The following is a 19,206-nucleotide window of genomic DNA, read 5'->3' on the forward strand; positions in this document are numbered from 1 at the left end:
GGTGACCCCTCTTCACCCCTTTCCCCAATCTTTTCATCTCAGCCCAAAGTCTCAGAGGTGATATAAATGTGTCTTGAAATAAGCTACAGTTCTTCTACAGAAGGCTGCTCTTCCTCAAGGATCCATTAACACAGGAGTTATTCTCTGTGCTCCTGTTCAAGTGCTCTGAAGGTTTACTGGCCTGTTTAAACTGCAGCGCCCCAACAGGGCATCAGGGGACCGCAGGGATGCCCGAGGTGTCCTAAAATGTTTATGTAAGATTGTGTCTGCATTTATCTGGCAGAGGAGCCATCAAGAATTCACCAAGCTTGCTTTAAAAAGGCTAAGAATCAGTGTATTAAATTCTATATTTGTTTTTTAACAAGGATTGGCTGGAGGGAAAAGGTCCCGGCTGGGAGTCACCCTCCAACTCATGTTCACGCAAATGATTATTGATTTTAGGTGAAAATTTAAATATACTAATTCTACACAAGTTTTTTGTACAGTATTTATTTTAAAGTGCATCTTAAACATATCTTTTGGACAAGTAAAACTAAAAAGCAAGTATTTAAGTTAGCTGTACCTAGTTTTAAGACTAATGACTATAAAGATAAAATAAGAGAATTTGACAAATGTGAAGTTAAAGAACATTTTATTTACTGACAGATTAAAAACCGTGACTCCAGGTAGTGCAAAATACACCACTGAACCCAATTACAAAGAAATGGTGTTAATATACAATATTTAAGCGATGCTACACTTATTTTTGGCAAAGTGCTGTATTGTTTAGTCTGTGTATAAAACTGACCATCTGTGAAACAATCAGTATAAAAATTTTCTATAAAAACAGAAAAAAAATTTAGACAGTGGCTCAAGAAGACGAGCTGCCATTTATGCATAGATTGATGTACAGTATAGAACCTAATTAGACATCCCTTTTGAGTTTTCAAGTTGTCAAAAAAAAAATTGTGTCCAGAAACACAACAAGAAGGCACATGGTACAACCTGCAATACGCTTCAGTCTCTAGTACTGATGCCCTGCCCTTGAAAAGCAAATGTGTTCACAATTTTACTTGAGGAAAAAAACAAAGCCGCTTTAAAAATATATATATATAACACACACAATTATTGATTAAAGTTCCAAACCTCTGGAGGGAAATACAACCAAAAAGCAAGCAAAACCACTCACACACACCAAGCCTGGAAACACACACATCTAACCTCACCAAGTACTGGTTCAGTTTTTGGAAGTCCACCTAGAAAACAAATACTAAAACTTCAGGCAAATACAGAGCAAAACTGGACATTTAACAATTACACTATTAAAAAAATGTTTTAAGGAAAATCCTCAATGATACACAAAACATTATCCACTTAAGCTGCCTTCCTTCTAACAGTAACTTCTCCTCCCACATAACGGATACTGTTGCAAATAGAAAAAGATACCCTTATCTGTATGCTTTCCAGGACCGCATTCTCCGTCCCAAACCACTGTAACTGGTGTCAAATTTCAAGTGAAACTGGTACATGGCAAGGCAAGGCTGACACCATTGTATTAAATGTAAGTTTTCTAAATAAAGCATTTTATATAAAACTTTAAGCATTAAAATAAGTAGCTAAGGATGCCATTTCTAATACATCAAGATGGCTGATGGCGGTGAAACCATCCATGATAGTAGCCCAACTTCTTAAAGACTTTAACCAGTGGGCATGAGACTTGTAAAATAAAAAGATGATTTTAAGTAACATTACAAACATATGCTAGTCTCTCCAGGACAAGGAGCAGTCTCTGAACTGATTCTAGGAACGAAAGCTAATACTTGGAACCTCTTACAACTCTCTCCACTAATCTATTTAAACTTAAATGTCTATCTTCTAGTTGGATTCCTTCATTTTTTTGTTTGTTTCCAACTCAAAGAAAACGAGAATAAGAAAGATACCCTTCTTTGCTCTTTTTTCTTAAGAGTATATAAAGAATATATTTTCTTGAGGAAGAGAAATAGCAAAGACATTCAGATTCAACGAAGACATAAAGATTATAAACCAGTGTACTACACAGATTTGAGAAGTAAAAACATTAGGCAATGCTGAATGGCCCTCTCACGTTTTAAGTAAACTGTCATCTCAACTAGAATCAAAGCACTGATACAACACAGAAGGTATGTAAACAGGAAGTTTGCCTGGGAACTGGAAAAATGCGCAGGAAATGAATACAAAAAAAGCTCCCTGGAACAGTAAGTAAAAAAATCCAATCACTTTGCACCTTCTGCAAAAAATTCCCTACCCATTCAACCATATAAATTGCCAGAGAAGATAAACAATGGATGGTTAATCTTCAACTTTACGGTACAGTTCACAAACAAATTAGTTGAGAAAGAAAAAGTAATAAACATAGGATATACATTATAAAATGTTTTATTAACGAAAAACACAAACTTTGAGAAACTGGTGCATTATAAAAACGAAGAAACTCATTCATGAAGCAGTGCTGCGTGCACCACGTATTCCAGACTTTTTCCAAGTAACATTCTATATTATCAGTTTAGAAACAGTCAGAGCACTAAGTTCAGATGGGTCTTATTTCTCACTGCTTGAATTTTTAAGGGATATGCTTTGAAGCACATTGTAAACCACTACTATTTACAACAGCAAAAATAATAATTAACTTATAATAAGTTGCATTTCAGCCATGCTTCAAAGAACACTTATCAGGTCAGCATCACTCTGTTATTCCTGGTCTCGTGTCTTGCACGTAGAAGATCCCTAACAAGCGTTGAATGACCAAGAACTTCAACTGCCGTATGCAACTGCTTTCTTCAATCCTTACATGTGCCAATTTTAGACAGAAACCTTAGATACTGATACAGAAACCACAGTATATCACAGACGGTGTGTGGTAACCCTTCCCCTGGAAAAATATCCCCAAGGCTGAAATCGTTTGTTTTCCAGGTCTAACGCATTAAAAACTTGGCCCAAGTAAGGCAAACAAAAAGTCAATAACTGATAGAGATGTAAATGTATTTAAGGTATCAGGAAATCTGAAAAAAATAATAGTAAAAAAAGACCATTGCAGTTTTATACACAAATCTGTTCATGCTGCCAAACAAACTCTCATGGCTGAACTTCTGCAGCGCGTGAGGTACTAACAACTTGCATTTAATATATGGAAAAGGAGAGCCCCGTGTATTCAGAGGCTTACACCCAGAAAGCACTGAGCTGGTCTATGCTCAAGTTAGCAACACACGGCCCTTTAACAGTCGGTGCGCGAAACGAACACACTGTCACGAAAACTCTACCTTAGCTCCCAACTGCCGTAAACACAAATGGTAACGAAAGGACACCCAGCTGTTTGACAAGACTTCACAGACTTGGCCCCGAATCAGAAAACAAATAAATAAAGGGGCGGTCGAAATGGAGGGGGAATAATGAGGAAAGAAGGGGCACCCAGACTCCTGTTCTGAAGAGACATTCCCGGCCTTCATCACGGCCAGTGGAGGAGCAACCTGACGGCCACCATCTGACTAAGCTATTTGACCTCTTCCGACCCCACACATCGCAGTCTAGACAGGAAAGAGCACAGCTCTTCACTTAAAAAAGCAAAAAGTCTCCCATGCTTCCCTGCATCCAACTGCTACAGGGTTACTGAAGAATATAATACTTCACATAACTGTACGCTGCTTTCTCCCTTGACAACATTGTACAGACGTGTACTTATGTAACTGGGGTTGCAGAGGAGATGGAAAAGTAAGCTATTTGATTATGAAGGTGACACTACCGCTCTGTCAGTAGAATGTGCTTTGGACTGTAAATGTGTTTAACTTAATTTCAGAGGAACTCAGTGAGAGTGGATGGCTCAGCAAAACCCATCACAACTGCTGAAAGATAAAGTGACTGGCTAGAGGTAAGGAAATCGATTTTCTCTGTGTCGAGTTAACTGGCCTCTGTGTGACTCGAACCTTGCACCCTGGCCTCATTAGCACCAACGGTCTGAAGAACGGCTGCGGTGGGCCGGTCACCCCCGGCCCCACCCCATCACTCGATTCAGTAGAGAGGCCCTGGGAACTTCACGCAGGGCTCAGTTCGGGACAGCCCCACTTCAGATCAGCACGCAGGCCTCCCAGCGCCCGTGAGGGAGGTCCGTGCTGCTCCCCCCACCCGCCCCGCTGGTGGAGGGAACAGAGGCCAAAGTGGTTAAAGATTTTGCCTGAAGCCCGAGTTAAAACAAGGAAATGAAAACTCAAGGAAGCCAACCTGTCCCTCTTCACTTAGATGCTATGAAAAGATGTCATCAGGAACCCCCCTCACCCGCGCTGGCCACTTGGCAGGACAGGCTCCACGGCAGAGGATCTGTCCCTGTATCAGATGCAGCCCAGCTCCTTTCCCTTGGGCAGATGATATAAACGTGAAGTCACTCAGGTGCCAGGACCAGGACTTCTGAATTTACAGCTGACGCGAGGTGGCGAGTGGGCAGAGCTGGCAGGAAAGAATCCAGGCCACTTAAGCAGTGGACTACTGGGTTATAGACATACATTTTTCCAAATACAATTTCACAGGTTTAATTTAATCCCTCTGCACGTGAGACGAGTGCTTCTGTCCTACGATACCTGTAATGTCTGTACCACGTCACACAGTCACATCGGAATTACTGAATGCACTGTTCACTAACACTTAATGTACCTGAATTCCAAAATGAACTGCATGGCTAATCTGGGAAATAAAAAACCCATACACACAGAAATATATCAAGTTTTCTTCCAAAAGAAAGTTCAGCCATAATTCCATTATATCCATGGCAACCATCACTTGTTAATGCTCATGTTAGTGTGTAAAAATGTATCCGTTATATACAGAAAAGAGTATCAAGTACTGGTCAATAAAGTGTATGGCTGACCCTGAGAATACATTTCTGCTTACTCAGAAGATTAATACCAAATCAAATGAAATCAAAAGATGCCTATTCTCGTACTTGGGAAGAAGTCTTTAAACTGCTAACTCATGTACACTCTAATAGATTTAAAGACATCCCCAAACACCAAACACTGTAACTGTATTGATATGTTTCCAAAAAGAGTCTGAAAAATTTACAAAAAAAGTAAATGTTAAGAGCAAGGCATTACGTGATACACAGCATGTAAATCTGGTTTTCAAGATAGTGTCTAAACACACTGATAAAACTATGTGATTGGTCAACAGTTGGCTGTAAAGAGACAGCATCTTCATCGTCCACACACACACATCCACACACATATGCACAAACCAAGAGAAACCAACCAACTGAACTTGAAATTCTTAGTAATTGTACTGACGTGGGCAGGGCTGATGGACAGCCCAGCCGCTGTGCTTGACTTGCCGAGAGTGGCAATCCCTGGTAAGGTTTTGGCGACGAAGGCTATTTCTGTTCAGAGACTGTCTCTCACTGTGTTCTTTTATCCACTGGGAAGGGCGAAAGCTCTTGGGTTGTTCCAGAAAAGCTGTATGAGCAGCGAGAGCTGCAACATAGCAATGAATGTGCTGCCCCACTTCATTCTCCGCTTCCACTCTGAAACAGAGATGAGGAGCATTAAGTGACAGAGCACGTCATTAATGAAACTGAAAAGAGTTACTCAGCAATTTACTTTGGCCACACTAATTTGTTTATGGTTGACGTTTATGCTTTGTGACCACCTTGACTGACAATGGCAGAAAAGAGAAGCCAACTTACAATCGAAATATGCCTTATGATCCACAGGTGGTTAATTAAGTGGACTGTATTTTTTAAAAAAACGCTTTACACTTGGAGTGAATTTCAGTTACGTAGCAAACACATTTATATACGCTTTCCTGGGAGGGGAACTAACATTTTTTGAGTATCTGCATTTGCCAGCTATTTTGCAAATTTTATGTATTTTCATTGTCACCATGACTTAAAAGGGAACTATTTTAATTCCCAAGTTTTACTGATCAGAAAACTCAGGCTCAGAAATATTAAGGTCACAGTTATTAACTGATTCAGCCAAGATTCTAACACAGGTCCTGCCCTGAAGACCACGGTTAAGAGGCGGTGTTCACACTCATGCGTTGTGCCAACAGCACCTTCACAGCCTTGTTGTGCCTATAAATCAAATGTTCTAGGAAACTAGTTTTAAGTCTATATTTAATAAAAATATGCATACAGAAATTCTACTCATTGACAATTTTTCTCGGTAAAAAGTTACTTGCTTATTATACAAGACAACACTAAGATTTAATTTATATCACAACAGGGCACATTTTGGAATGGCATTTGCAGAGCAATGTTATAAAGACCCCTGGAGAACACATAATCTTAAAACAGGGCTACAAATCATGTAGTTATTATATGTTTTCTATGTTAAAAGCTAATCAAATAGATCTAAACTATATTAACACAGAACATGAAGAACTAAGATTTTCAAGGGTTATTTTATAGAGGAAGGCAGTTACATACTCTGCCTATACTTACTGGAGGAAAACGCTATTATTTTTTAATATATTGTTTTTATTAAATAGTAGAATTAAAGCCTGTCACTTTAAGAAACTTCATTAAGAGAGAGCAGTTAAAGACAGTAGTTTTGAAAAGGTCAGAGCCTTGAGTCCTTAGCCTCCCTGCTCAGACTGGTAACATACACCACACGGTCTCAAAGAGGACATACTTACTCTGCGCCAGGGAGTCTTATAAGCAGCTTTTCCTGGCCCTACAAACGTTAAATGGCGAACTATTAAATCACTAGTAAGGTTTAAAGTGCTCTTTAATTTTACTGTTAGGATGTGGTCAACTTCTCTTCATTATAACTGGTTTAGCAAGTGTCATTAACAGCACATGTATTACTTAAAACTCTGATAGCATGTAAACCTTCACAAACAGCATTCATAAAGGCTAAATGCAAAAAAGTACCTACTGCAAAGCCCCGCTGTAATTACGAAGCATCTCACTTTAATGTGCTTTATGGGAATATCTCCAAGGACAGACAGGATGGAAACTAGCTTTTGAAAAATATATGCTTCATTTCCTACTCAGAAAATACAGACGTTTACTATATAGCCACTCTCCTAATTTTGGCAACACCTGATTGCTGTCTTGATTTAGTGGGCCTTTCTTAGAAGAATTTCAAATTCAAAAATAAAGACGTTAAAATTTTTTTAGTTACTATAAAACTATAATAATTTATAGTACTTTCTTATGTTCAGAAGAATTCATATAAAATTGTGTTTTTTTGATCCTTTGCCCTGCATGCTTAACTATCCTATGTGTTACATCAAAACATACAACCAGATACAAAAACAAACAAAATACTAAAAAAACAAACATTTTCACTGCATCAAAACTGCAAACACATAACCGGATGCAGTGCAAGGTCTGGAACTGGATGCTGGTTTGGAAAAACTAGACAAAATATTCTGGGCTCTAGTGGGCAAATCTGAGTATAGCTTGTGTAGCTGATTAAGTGAAATTTCACTGCAAAAAAAAAAAGGTAGAGATCATTGCCTAAGGAGGCAGATTATAAAACAGTATATACAGCTTGGCCCCATTTAGGTAAAACGTGGTACAGTGCGTGTGTGGGGGCACATCTCGAAAAAACAATCTTGAAGGACATGCCCAAGGGTATTAACAGCGTTCATCTCTCAGTAGTGACAGCGTCATTTGAAAGGTTTTAATTTCTGCATTTTCTCATTTTCTGCAGTGCATATGTACTGCTTCTGTTATAATAAGTTGTTTTACAAAGCTGCTGAATATATATATATATGTGTGTGTGTGTGTGTGTGTGTACACGCACTTAAATACTGAAAAGTAAACACACACATGCCAGTAAGTTTAAAGTGGCTTTTGATCATGCTAAATTCTTGAGTGGAATTTCTCAAAGATGAGATCAAAATCAGGCAGGAACAATTTCTAAGAACTGAAGAAATTAATCTGAACCAACTGTAAAGCAATTAAATCGAAACCACCCCCAAAAGACTGTATTTTAAACTTTGTCGCAATGACTGAAACATTAACCTCTTGATAAATTTATAGTGCTGAATAAAGTGCCAGTTAAAGTAACATTTCCCATCAAAGATCTTAACCAGTATAAAGCCTAGGTAATTACAAAAGCAAATTGCTCTTCAATTTGGTACAAGCATATGTTTATCCTCATTCAAGATCACCTACAACACTGAGACTTGGGAGTGTAGCAGACTCTGGTAAAGTTAACAAATTCATGAGCTGCCTGAGCTTCGTTTATGTTTGGCAAACAGGAAACAGTAGAAGAAAAACACAAAAGAGGCCTTTGGATGACAGCACTAACCAGAGGAATCCTGTGAAACGCTGCAGAGACCCCAGTTCACCTGCACCCCTCACAGGTGTAAGGGAATTAAGTCAGTGCCAGCATCTTTCAAATACTTTAATACCATAAGGAACTTTCCACTAACATGCGTCATGGTGAGCTGGACTCTGAGCTAACTGACCTGGCCGTGGGCTTTATTTCAGTGGGAGGGAGCAGTCTTGAAGGCAGTCCCCGGGTAAAGGCCACAGGCTGTAAGTCTGTTTTGGGGCATATCACTGACCAGGCACCTCCCTGAACCCTCCCGGGTTCTCAGCTCATCTGCTTCAAGCAGAGCCTTCCGGACTGCTTGTGACACCCATGTAACAGCAAAACACTGTTTGGGTGTGAGATCTTTCCTTTGCAAGGCGGGAAATGACTCTTTGAGAAACACGTGTTTTGGTAAAACTGCCGCTTTACTTCATGCTCAAGATTTCTTCGGTTTTCAAGGTTCAGCATCATTCGATGTGACCTAGCTAGGACTACGTGCAAGAAAGTAAGAGATTTATTTCCAGGTATACTATTCTTGTCAAATTCGATACCCCAACTAATCCAGCCTATAAAGCGTAGAGTTCTGTTCTAAGGTAGTAGAATATTATAAACGAGGCGGCTCTCCATTACTTAACCAGGGCCCATGCTATAACTAACTTATTTGAAAATCTAAAATGAACACGTTTTTTCATACTATCAACCGCCCAGTACACCAGGCACATACTCTCATAAATCTGTAACAATACTACTTTGCATCTTCTAATACCTTAGCTTTGAATTGTACTAGAATAAATAAAATGCATGCTAAATAGACGATGCCTGTGGAGACAGGGACATACCTGGGACTACTTGGGTTATGAAATTCCTCGGTCCCACAGCGGGCCTCACTGAGGCTGGGGCAGGAGTTATGCACAGCGTAGACAGACATGCTGGGATGTTCGATGAGAAGGTTTTCCATTGGACTGGTTTCCACCTTGATAGTGGTTAATCCACCTGCAGTAAAACACGGGGGAGGGGTGATAAACCAGCTCTCCTCCATTGGGCAGGACTCAAACTGGAGGAAGCAGGAATCACTTGTATCAGCTAAGCAGTCAAGGGACGCAGGTAAACAGGAAAAGACTGAAGAGTGCTCGGCGGGTGACTCTTCACTGGTATCTTCTTCTTCCTCGTCTTCCACTGCTGAGAAACCAGTGCAAGTGTCTAGATCGTGGTCCACGTGTGTTGTTGAAATCCCACGGGACATTAAGTATCCCATTGATAGCACATCAGAGCACAGAAAAAGAAGAGATGACACTGTTAGCTGATACATTCCTCTCTTTATTTAGGTCAGAAACAAAACCGTTTATATTCACTCATAATGATTATAAAATAATTTCTGAGCATCTAGTATCTGTATGTGTGTGGCAGGGTTGAGGGATGTATCACTATATGGGATGGATTATGTTGGTTTTGCAGGAATGGTTTTAAGACTGTTTCTGAGCCAAATGGGTTACGGTTTCTCTAGTATGAGTTTCCTCTTAAAGTGCCTCTGATTTGATCAGGGTGTCAAGAGTTGCAAAACTGGAAAGTCTGACGTCAATCAGTTTCACCAGTCATCTGGCACAGAATGTTTCCTGCAATTTTTTTTGAGATAAATTCTTGTTTATTTACTTTTAAGGCTTAAAAACCTTCAGAGTTACTGGTAACTAGATGCAAGAGCTTCTACTTTTGCTGTGACGATTAATGGCTAAGAATAACCTTACCTATGAAGTCAACAAGGATCCATTCATCATCTTCTTTCTCACTGAACTCTGGTTCTTGGTTGGAAGAAGTACTGACTTCACCCACAAACATTTTATTCAGTCTCTGGAACATTGTTAAGGCAAGATTGAGACTTTGGCTGGATGTCTTTATAGCTGAGATCTCAAAAACCTGTCTTCAGTCAGCCCGATGGCACTGACAGGGGATTAAAGTGCACAAGGTGCTTATTCAACTTAGGCGAGAAGCAAGAAGAGTCATGATCCCTAAAATAAAACAGAAAAAAAAGGTTATTTTAAATCAGCAGATGTTTATATGTGTATGCGGGTTTAAAATACAGACACACATCCCCACCCTGAGAAAAAAGCACATCCCTTCCTGCAGGCGTCAAACACAAGAAATGCAGTATCTCTTTTCTACAGCCACTATGAATTGAGTACTCAGATGCAACCAGCAGAAGGGAAGGAGTTGGTTCTTTTTCACATCTGTGATTTTATAGTAAGGGATAAATCTGAATAACGTACTTCAAGCTGAAACACTGCTCTTCTGTAAGTAAAGCAAATACTAGATATTCGCAGTCAACTGCCCAGAAGCTGCCAAGTGAACCCAGCAACGGTGGCCAGTGACCGCGACTGCACCAGGCCCTCACCATTCCCTGGCACCTTTTCTTCTGCTCTGTTCTGGTTGGACTGTAAGCATACCTGATTACACTGAAAATCTCTAAGTACAGCATACTTCGACCTTCAAAGCAATTCCAACTGCTGGCGTGGAGAAAGCCACACTGGAAAATTGAGGGCACCTAGAACTGGAGACAATCAGTGTGCCTGGGTTCAAGTGCTGGCTGTGTAGCAGGTGCCCTGAAACAGGAAGGAAGTCACACGACCTCAGTTGCTCTACTTCATGGAGTTCTGGGAAGTTCTAAATGGGGAACTCCAGCCTCATCTGATCTTATTCCAGAGTTCCCCATTTATATATCCATTTCTGCCTCGCTACCTGATGGGCATATGAAACCTAACCCATAGCAAAGAGATCTTTTAAACACCTCCCCTCGCTCCCCAAACACACCCAGGCACACCGCCCTTCATCCTCTGCTCAGGAAGGAGAGGCAGGAGCATCCAGTAGTTACTCCAGCCAAAAACCTAGCCCTTATCCTTGACTCCTTTTGATTCTCGCCTTCCCTGCTCCTCTTCCCTAGACCCGTCAGTCAAACTATCAGCAAAGTCCTGCTGACTCTGGCTGTATTCGGGGCTCAAATCTGCCCACTTCTCTCCACCACTCTCATCCTAGTTGAAGCCAACTGGTGTCCCTCCAGACTTTGACAGTCATCACGTCCTAGACGGTCTCCCAGATCCTACTCTTGTGAAATGAGGTCGTGCAGGCAACCTACTGAGCAAGGCACTTGGTGCAAAGTTCTCTGTCAATGTCAACCATTATTCTGCAAATATTTACTGAGCACCTATTATCCATCAGGCATAGTGCTAAGTGCAGGGGAGATGGTACTGGATGGGGCCCTCCCAGGACAAGGGCAACAAGCCAGTGTGATGAGTACCATGTTAGTACTGGATGTTCCTCAGATCCACATGGGCAGAGGTCGGGGGAGGACTCCTGCAATCAATGCCTTTAACCTTGAATGGTTGAGAGGATCAAGAATGGAGGAAGGAACACTGTGGAAACCTGCAGATGAGTGGGAATGTGGTGCTTTCCATATGGCTCAAGATCCAGGTGTATGGTTGTGAGCGCATGCTCGGGGGCTAAGCGGGAGCCAGATCCTGCAGGACTTTGTAAGTCAGAAGCAGAGGGGAGGGAAAAGTCACAAATGCCCCAGACTTTCAGCTTGGTCATCTCGGGGTGGGGGGGATTGTTTAGTGGAACAGCAACACTGCAGAGGGGCAGGTTGCGGATTCTGGTCAGGTGGAAGTGGGGAAACCTGCAAGTCCTGCACTGGGATATCAGGAAGGCAGCTGAATACAGGGCTCTGCACTTCAAGAGCACAGTGTCAGCACAGGGAACTATATTCACTATCTTGTAACAACCTTTAATGAAAAAAAATATGAAAACAAATATATGTTATGTATATGCATGACTGGGCCACTATGCTGTACACCAGACACTGACATATTGTAATTGACAATACTTCAGTTAAAAAAAAGAGCACAGTGTCCACTGGGGGCACAGATTTGGGGGCTGTCAACAAACACAGGAACCACAAGAGGGTGAGACCATCCAGGGAGCATCAGCCTTGAATCCCTAACTTCTGACTCTTGACATCTTGCTTTCCAAACAATCATCTTTAGCTGTAAATGGACTTAGAATCTGTGGCTGCTGCGACTCCTGGTTCAATCCTTTGTGTGCAAATTGGACCGCTAGAGTTGTCTGGCGTGCTACTACCCACGTGAGTACTACAAATGTGGGCTCAAAGGAATGACATTTGAACACTTTTGCGGTCACAATCTGTCATCCTCAGCCATTAATTATGAAAAGCGGGTAAACAGGAAGTTTCACTTGCATAACCAGTGTTCCTGAAACCCTTCTGAAAAGCACCAGGGCCAAATCATGAAGGCTGGAGCTCTACTATGGGAACTCAAAGTCAGCTCTATGTTCCATGTAAGAGAGTTTAGAAGGGAAGTGGGCTGTGTAGTTGGCTTGGCTTATATCCCAAGATGAGCTATCACAAGGGCTGATGTAAATAAAGGTTTTGAGCATACGAGCTAAGGAGGGAAAAGGGGTATTTTCAAAATCTATTCCCCATTTCTCTTAAATTATGGAGGCAGATATTGGCCTCAAATACAATTCTGTGTTTGCTGACCCATTTGGGAGAACGATCCCAATTCTCCTTAGAACAGGGCTGGACTCAGGCCCTGCACCAGCGAGGAAGCTGGAGCTGCTGCGTGGGGAGGAAGCACTCCACAGGGGAACCCTTGCCTGCCCTGAATAAGCACCTTGTCCCCCCAGCTGTGCTGGGACATGAGGTCGGTCACTGGGGCCCAGGCCAATTAAGGGGCAGCAACACGGCAGGAAACACTGCTGGGGCCCCTGTGGCTGGGCAGCTGCGGGTTCCCAACTGCAAACTGCACCCCCTGGCTGCAGCTCCAAAACCACAGGATGGAAGCCAGCTCCTGCCTGGAACATACACAGCGCTGCACCAGGGAAGGTGTCTCAGGAGGAGCTTTCCACAGGGATCACAAGTCAATCTTCTTTTTGGTTCCCCGAAATGAGGTTGGTCTAACTTGGCAAAATTCCTCTGGCCCTGCTTTCTGTATTAGTCACAAAGGACGAGGAGCTGTTGGAAAGACCCCAATACACTAAAACACACTAAAATATCAGTGGGGTGGCTGCCAGGCACATCAGGCGAATGAACAGTCTGATTGAGAAAGTAAATTTTTAATCTTACCTAATTTGGGATATATTAGGCTCAATTAAATACATTAATAAAATTAATTTCACCTGTTTTTCCTTTTTTTAAAATGTGGCTACTAAAAAATTTAAATGTACATATAGCTTACATTATATTTCTCTGGACAATGCTGTTCTAAAAAAGTCTCTCCAATGCCTTGATAGCATATCCTCCCAAAGACCCAGAGACTGTCCCTATCAAGTCACTCTGCTGCTCTTGACCTTGGCTCCCGCCCAGGAATGGAGGCTCTGCATGGGGCTGGTTCTATGTGGGGCTAAAAGGCAAAACAGAACTTTAGACTTCACACCTCACCACATGTCACTGACTTTTTGATATTTACAATCCTGGTACAATGATAAAACTAAAGTGAAAAGTCCAGAGAAAGCAAGTGTCCTGAGAGGACAAATGTGCAAATACAGCTGTGGAACTGAGCAGAGGTAGGGAATGAAGGCTAGGTGGGGTGATGCTGTGTTTCCAGGACACCAGCCATCCCTGCAGTCTCACCCCAGCGGAGAAAAGAAACAAAGTGTCTGGGCCCCAGCATTTCAAGCAGGCAGCTCTTCTGCTTGGCTTAAAATACTTCCCTCCCTCCCTTAAAAAAATGTCTTTTTCATTATAAAATGAATCAAACCACATTATAGAAAGTTTGGAAAATAAGGAAAATAGTTACTATTCTGTGCTTTGTTGCAATCATTGTTAGTATATTGTGGATCTTCTCCTACAAGTATGCTTTCTTTCTATAACTGCTAGTGAATACAAAATTTTGTATTCTGCTTTTCTAACATTTTATCATCAATGTTTTTCATATTACATGAGTAGAAATGCTCTGTGGGCAGACAAAGGTGGCTGAGTTTAATGCTTATGGGGTAGAGCATTCCAGTTTGAGAACTCAGGAGTTACTCATCTGGAAGGGCTGGTATGATTTGTTTTTGAGACAGGTAACCAACCTAGAGGCAGCATGGCTCTGGAGTTAGCCAGCTCTGTTTGAAATCTTGATTCTGCTCCTTGCAACTTAGGTGAATTGAGGATCCTTAGTAACTTCTGGATGCCTCAGCTTTCTCATCCCTAAAATGGGGAGGGTAGTGTCAATGTGAGGATGAGGTATGTATCACTCGGACGAGTGCCTGACATACAGCAGACACCCAGTAAGTATTAATCATAAGTTCACTTCAAACCAGTTGTGTGACTGTGAGCAAGTCACCTAGCATATTTGGGTCTCAGTGTCTTTATCTGCAAAATATTTATGTAATAATTAGAGCTACAATTTACTGTGCTTATTGTATGTGACAGATTTGAGGTAGTTATTTCTCTCATTTGACTAATACGGAAATTGAGGTTCAGAAATTAAGTAACTTGCTCAGAAGCGACAGAACTGGTCAGGGTTGGAGTCAGCATTAGAGCTTAAGTCTGTCTGGTTCCAAAGACCATGCTCCCTACCTACCTCCACCCCGGGGTGTCTCAGGCTCCTTTCAGCCTCAGCTCTGGCTCTATGAACTTCAGAGAACAGCACTTTTCAGTTAGTTTTGGCTGCCAGTAGGCGGCTCCAAAAACAACATTTTAAATTAAAAAAAAAAATCCCACAACTTTGATGATCTAACTTCTAACTATGTGTACAATTGTGGCTTCTTGACAGTTTCGAAATATCAGGTGACTAAACACATCATCATCAAAAAGCGGCCTCAGAATGATCTTTCTCTTAGATCCCACCCTTTCTCACTAGTTTAGAAAAATAAATACGCTGATTCAAGTAATTTAAAATCGACTTTCAACTGCAAAAAACCAAGCCAAGAAAGTTGTCTTTGCTTGTGCCACTCTCCCCACCCTACTCAGCTGGCTACCAGGGGGTTCTTCTCCCAGGGATGGATCCACCAGGATCGGATCTAAAGGCTGTGACAGTGGACAGTGACGGCAGTAAGTGATAATTCATAGCCTGTTAACCTTGAATTTTGAAAGTGGGGCCATTCCCAAGAGAACTATAAGAGAGAAATCGATGGCGCATTCACAGAAAAGAACAAAAGACAGGATGAAAAAACAAACGAGACCTTGGTTATGGAAATTAGTTAAGGTCCTGTTTCCAGGCAGGAGCCTTTGAAAATTATGCTGCCAGTTCAGGATTATAGTGGCTGTGACTTAGAAGCAAAAGCTTCCCAGTGCTTTTCACATCTCAATGAAAACTATACTTCAACTACCAAACAAGTGATTTCAAGATCTTGGGGCACCTCATTATCACCTCTGTTCAATGACCCCATGGGTCACTTTGCACCTCCCTTTCCCAAAACTTACTTTGTATTCAGAAAAGGCTCTTTTCTGAATGATGGGGGTAGAGGGGGTGGTACTTCCTTAACCTACTCTAAATTGGAATTTACATAGACGCCAGTGAGCAGACGTAATTAGGAAATAACAATAAAAACGAGGACTCCCCATGTAAAATTCATCTCCAACTTTTAAAGAGGAAATACAGGTTTCCTTTTAACCGGCTGTGCGGCCTTGAGTAAGTTACTTAACCTCTCTGGGCCTCAAGTTTCCTACCCATAAGATAATAAAGCCTACTTCATAGGGTTATTGCGGGGATCAACTGGGAGAACGCATGTAAAGCCCTCGCATAGTACACGGCACATAGTTAGCACTCAGCTTGAGTGATCAAGATGATGAGGATTTTCATCATGACGGGCAAGAACACTGCTCTTTCCACAGGTGCAAACCCAAACAGGGTAAGATCAAGCAGGGTCAAGCAACATGCAACGGACAGGCGGACACTTGGGTCAGCGCGGGTCTCCGGGTAACAGAGCCAGCCAGACTCCCGGGAGCCGCCGCGCTACCGGGCGCGACCCTGAGCGGGGCGCGCTGCCGGAGGAGCAGCGGCGGCGCCGCGGGCCTGGAAGGATGCGGCCCGGGGCCGCGGGCGCGGTCCTCCTCCGGAGCCCGGGGCCCCGACGCCGCGCCCCCAGGGGGCAGCCCCAGTCCGACGGCGGAGGGCAGTGAGGAGGAGGAGAGAGGAGGACGTCCCGCCGCGGCCAAGAAAACAGGCCACGCTCGGGGGAGGAGGCAGAAACCAAACACCCAACCGCCGCCCCGCGTCCGCCCCGCCCGCACCCCGGGGCCGCGAGAGTCCGCCGAGCGGGTGGGCGGCTGCCCCGCGACGGCGAGCGGAGGCAGCGGAGGTCGGGGCGCGCAGCGGCGGCGGCTCGCGGGCCGGCCCGAGGGCAGGGAGCGCGGGCCGGGCAGCGCCGCGGGGCGGCCGGGGGCGAGCGGCCCCGGACGCCGGCCCCGCCCGCACTTACGTGGGCCCGACCTGCGGCGGCACGGGCGGCGAAGGCGGCGGGGACCGGCGCGGGGCGGCGCGCGGGGCGGCTGAGGTAGCTGCGGCTCCCAGACGGCGGGCTCGGGGCTCGGGGCTCGGGGCCGGTCCAGCACTCCTGGGGCCGCGCCGCTGGCCGCCGCCGGCCCGTCTCGCTCCTTTTGTTGTTGTGCAGCCTCGGAACAGCTGATCGGCCGCTGCGCCCGCCCGTCGGGCCCGCCCGCCCGGCCGCCCCGCCCCGGGGCCGCGCCAGGCCCGGCGCACCAATCGGCGGCGCGGGGGCCCCGGGGCCGCCCTGCGAGAGGTTGTCACTAACGCACGTGACCTGGCGCCGAGCCGGGCGACGCTCTCGAGTTAGAAACAAGCCCGGGCAACAAAGCGGAGAGAAGAGAGGCGAACGGAAGGCGGGGAGGGGCGGGGGCGGGAGTGGGGGCGGGAGTGGGGGGACTGGGGCAAGTGGCGAGAGGAAGGCTGGGGGCGAGCAGAAATGGGAACCCCCAGGAGTGTGAGGACGAACTGGACCAGGAGCGGCGAGAGGAAAAGCCCTGACCCCAGGTGTCCCTTTGGCCTAATTCGGGGCCCAGGGTTTGGGGTACAAAGAGACACAAAGCCGTTTTTTGCTGTGCGATGAAAATTGAGGGCATTGAGAGTGATGGAGGCCAAAGACCCCGAGAGGCCCATTCAGGCCAATGCAGGGGTAAAACCATAGACGAGGTGCTGTAAGGCAGGCCCGCTTAACTTCTTGACCTTCTTGGGAGGAAAAGTCTGGGCTCCAGATACAGGGATGCCGTCCACCCAACGTCCTTTTTAAAACAAGGAGCCAGGGCGCACCTCGCTGTGGGAGCTAACCTGGGAGCTGACTGAACGGTCCCACGGGCTCAGCATTCCACCTACAGGCCGGCGAGGCAGAAAAGGCCGTCTCTCTAGACCTGAAGCGAGGAAGTCAGGAGCCTGGGGGACCCTCTGCTCCAGCAGCCCAGGAAAACCCTGGAGGAAGGAGATACAGGAGAGCTGCGTCTTCCCCAGGCTCTGCTTCCGAGCTCTCGTGTGACCGAGGGAGGTTATGACCTCTCTTCTGTACACGTAGTGCATAGTGGGGGCATTCACACGGGGCCTACCTACCGACCCGGGTACTTATAGTGAGCGGCACATAAGACAGTGGGCTTTAAAATGTTTCCAAACCAAAGCTCTGGACAGGTATAGACGAAGTAGCTGTCTGGCGAAGGCAAGGGAGTCATTTGGATGTATCTCCACTCTTATGTGGCTCTTCTTTGGACTGAGATGCAGTTCTCTGGCCTAAGATGAAATTTATCGCAGCCCTGACAAGTGTATCATACATTACAGTATATGAAAGATTCACATTCTGGCCCTCAGAAGTATCCTGTGGTCAGTCTGCTGCTAACAATACCGGTTTTAAAGGGTGTAAATCAAAGTGCAGGGATTGTCTGACACACCCAGGAGTAACAGCCAAAATACAGAGACCGTTTGACTTTTTCTTAGGAGGTAGACCAAGTGTGTACCTTGTAGACTGGACAATCTCACAGAATCAGGCTCATCTCCTGTTTTCTCTCAGATGTCATTACTGTGTTAGGGGCCCCATAATCTGTTTCTTCTTAGGAATTCATGAAGAGGCTGTCTTCCCCCTCAGGACCAAGGCATAATGATAATTTTGTGTCTAATTTTTGAAAGGTCACATTGAGACCTACCTTTTCCAAACTTGATAAGATTTATCACCATTGAAGGCCAAGTGTGAAAGCATACAATACCTTGTCATGATAGTGAAAACAGTGTGAAATATCTCCTTCATGATGTAGTGAAGTCTGTTTATTCTTCCTTTTGAACCTGAGCTGGCCCTTTGACTGCTTTGACCAACAGAATGTGGCAGAAATAATGTTCTAGGTCTTCGAAGACCACATGTTAAGCAAGCCTGACAGCTTCTGCTTCGTACTCTGGGGAAGGCCAGCCACCACTTAAGAGGAGACCACCATGCTGTGAGGAAGTCCAAGGTATGTGGAGAGGCCACATGGAAGGAGAGATGCTTGGCCAGCCCCAGGATGTTGGGCTTACTTCAGCTGAGGTACCAGCCTGAAGAAGCCCTCTAGGAAGGTCCAAGCCCAGCAGACACCACATGGGACAGAGATGAACCATCCTCACTGAGCCCTGTCAAAGTGGCAGAATCGTAAGCAAATAATGATTGTTGATTTAAGGCACTAAATGTTGGGGTGGGTTTAAAAGCAGCAACAGGTAACCGAAACACAAAGCTAAATAAGAGAAAGGCCCAGAACAAACAGATCAACCTTCTCTAACCTCCACAAAGCAGAGTTTTGGGGATACTTTTTAAAAATCTTAGGAGTTATTTGCTTTCTGTTTACTCTCTTGCTGAGTGTAATCTTCCCACCTGGTGCTTGTTTATTCCATGTTAAGGGTGGGGGAGGGGGTGTGGGAGAAGTCTGCCCCTACAAGGGAGGGGTATTTTATTGTTATTGCACATTGTTGGTAACTGTTGGAGC

At 44.4% G+C, this 19,206-nt stretch overlaps 1 protein-coding gene across 2 annotated transcripts; it reads right to left on the minus strand.

Annotated features, from left to right (window-relative positions):
* Positions 1 to 614: 614 nt before the first annotated feature.
* On the minus strand, positions 615 to 10,141 carry TP53INP1 (tumor protein p53 inducible nuclear protein 1). 2 transcript variants are annotated; one of them, XM_031691171.2, is made up of 4 exons: positions 10,010 to 10,141; positions 9,107 to 9,467; positions 6,634 to 6,671; positions 5,384 to 5,518 (listed from the first exon to the last, which is right to left on the minus strand). In XM_031691171.2, the coding sequence occupies exons 1-3, from the start codon at positions 10,119 to 10,121 to the stop codon at positions 6,650 to 6,652; spliced, it is 495 nt and encodes a 164-aa protein (XP_031547031.2). In that variant the 5' UTR covers positions 10,122 to 10,141; the 3' UTR covers positions 5,384 to 5,518; positions 6,634 to 6,649. The 2 variants fall into 2 exon arrangements, with proteins under 2 accessions (XP_031547030.2, XP_031547031.2); XM_031691170.2 differs by lacking the exon at positions 6,634 to 6,671 and having other exon boundaries at positions 615 to 5,518.
* Positions 10,142 to 19,206: the final 9,065 nt, after the last annotated feature.

Source organism: Vicugna pacos, chromosome 25, assembly GCF_048564905.1.
Source record: "Vicugna pacos chromosome 25, VicPac4, whole genome shotgun sequence".
NCBI classification, from domain to species: Eukaryota; Metazoa; Chordata; class Mammalia; order Artiodactyla; family Camelidae; genus Vicugna; species Vicugna pacos.

Bases quoted from the DNA above. Each gene is read 5' to 3' on its own strand.
- TP53INP1 (XM_031691170.2), bottom strand. From the start codon at position 10,121: ATGTTCCAGAGACTGAATAAAATGTTTGTGGGTGAAGTCAGTACTTCT. The intron at 9,468-10,009 runs GTAAGGTTATTC...ACCACGATCTAG, and splicing joins GATCCTTGTTGACTTCATAG to ACACTTGCACTGGTTTCTCA. The intron at 5,519-9,106 runs GTATGTCCCTGT...TCTCTGTTTCAG, and splicing joins CATAACCCAAGTAGTCCCAG to AGTGGAAGCGGAGAATGAAG.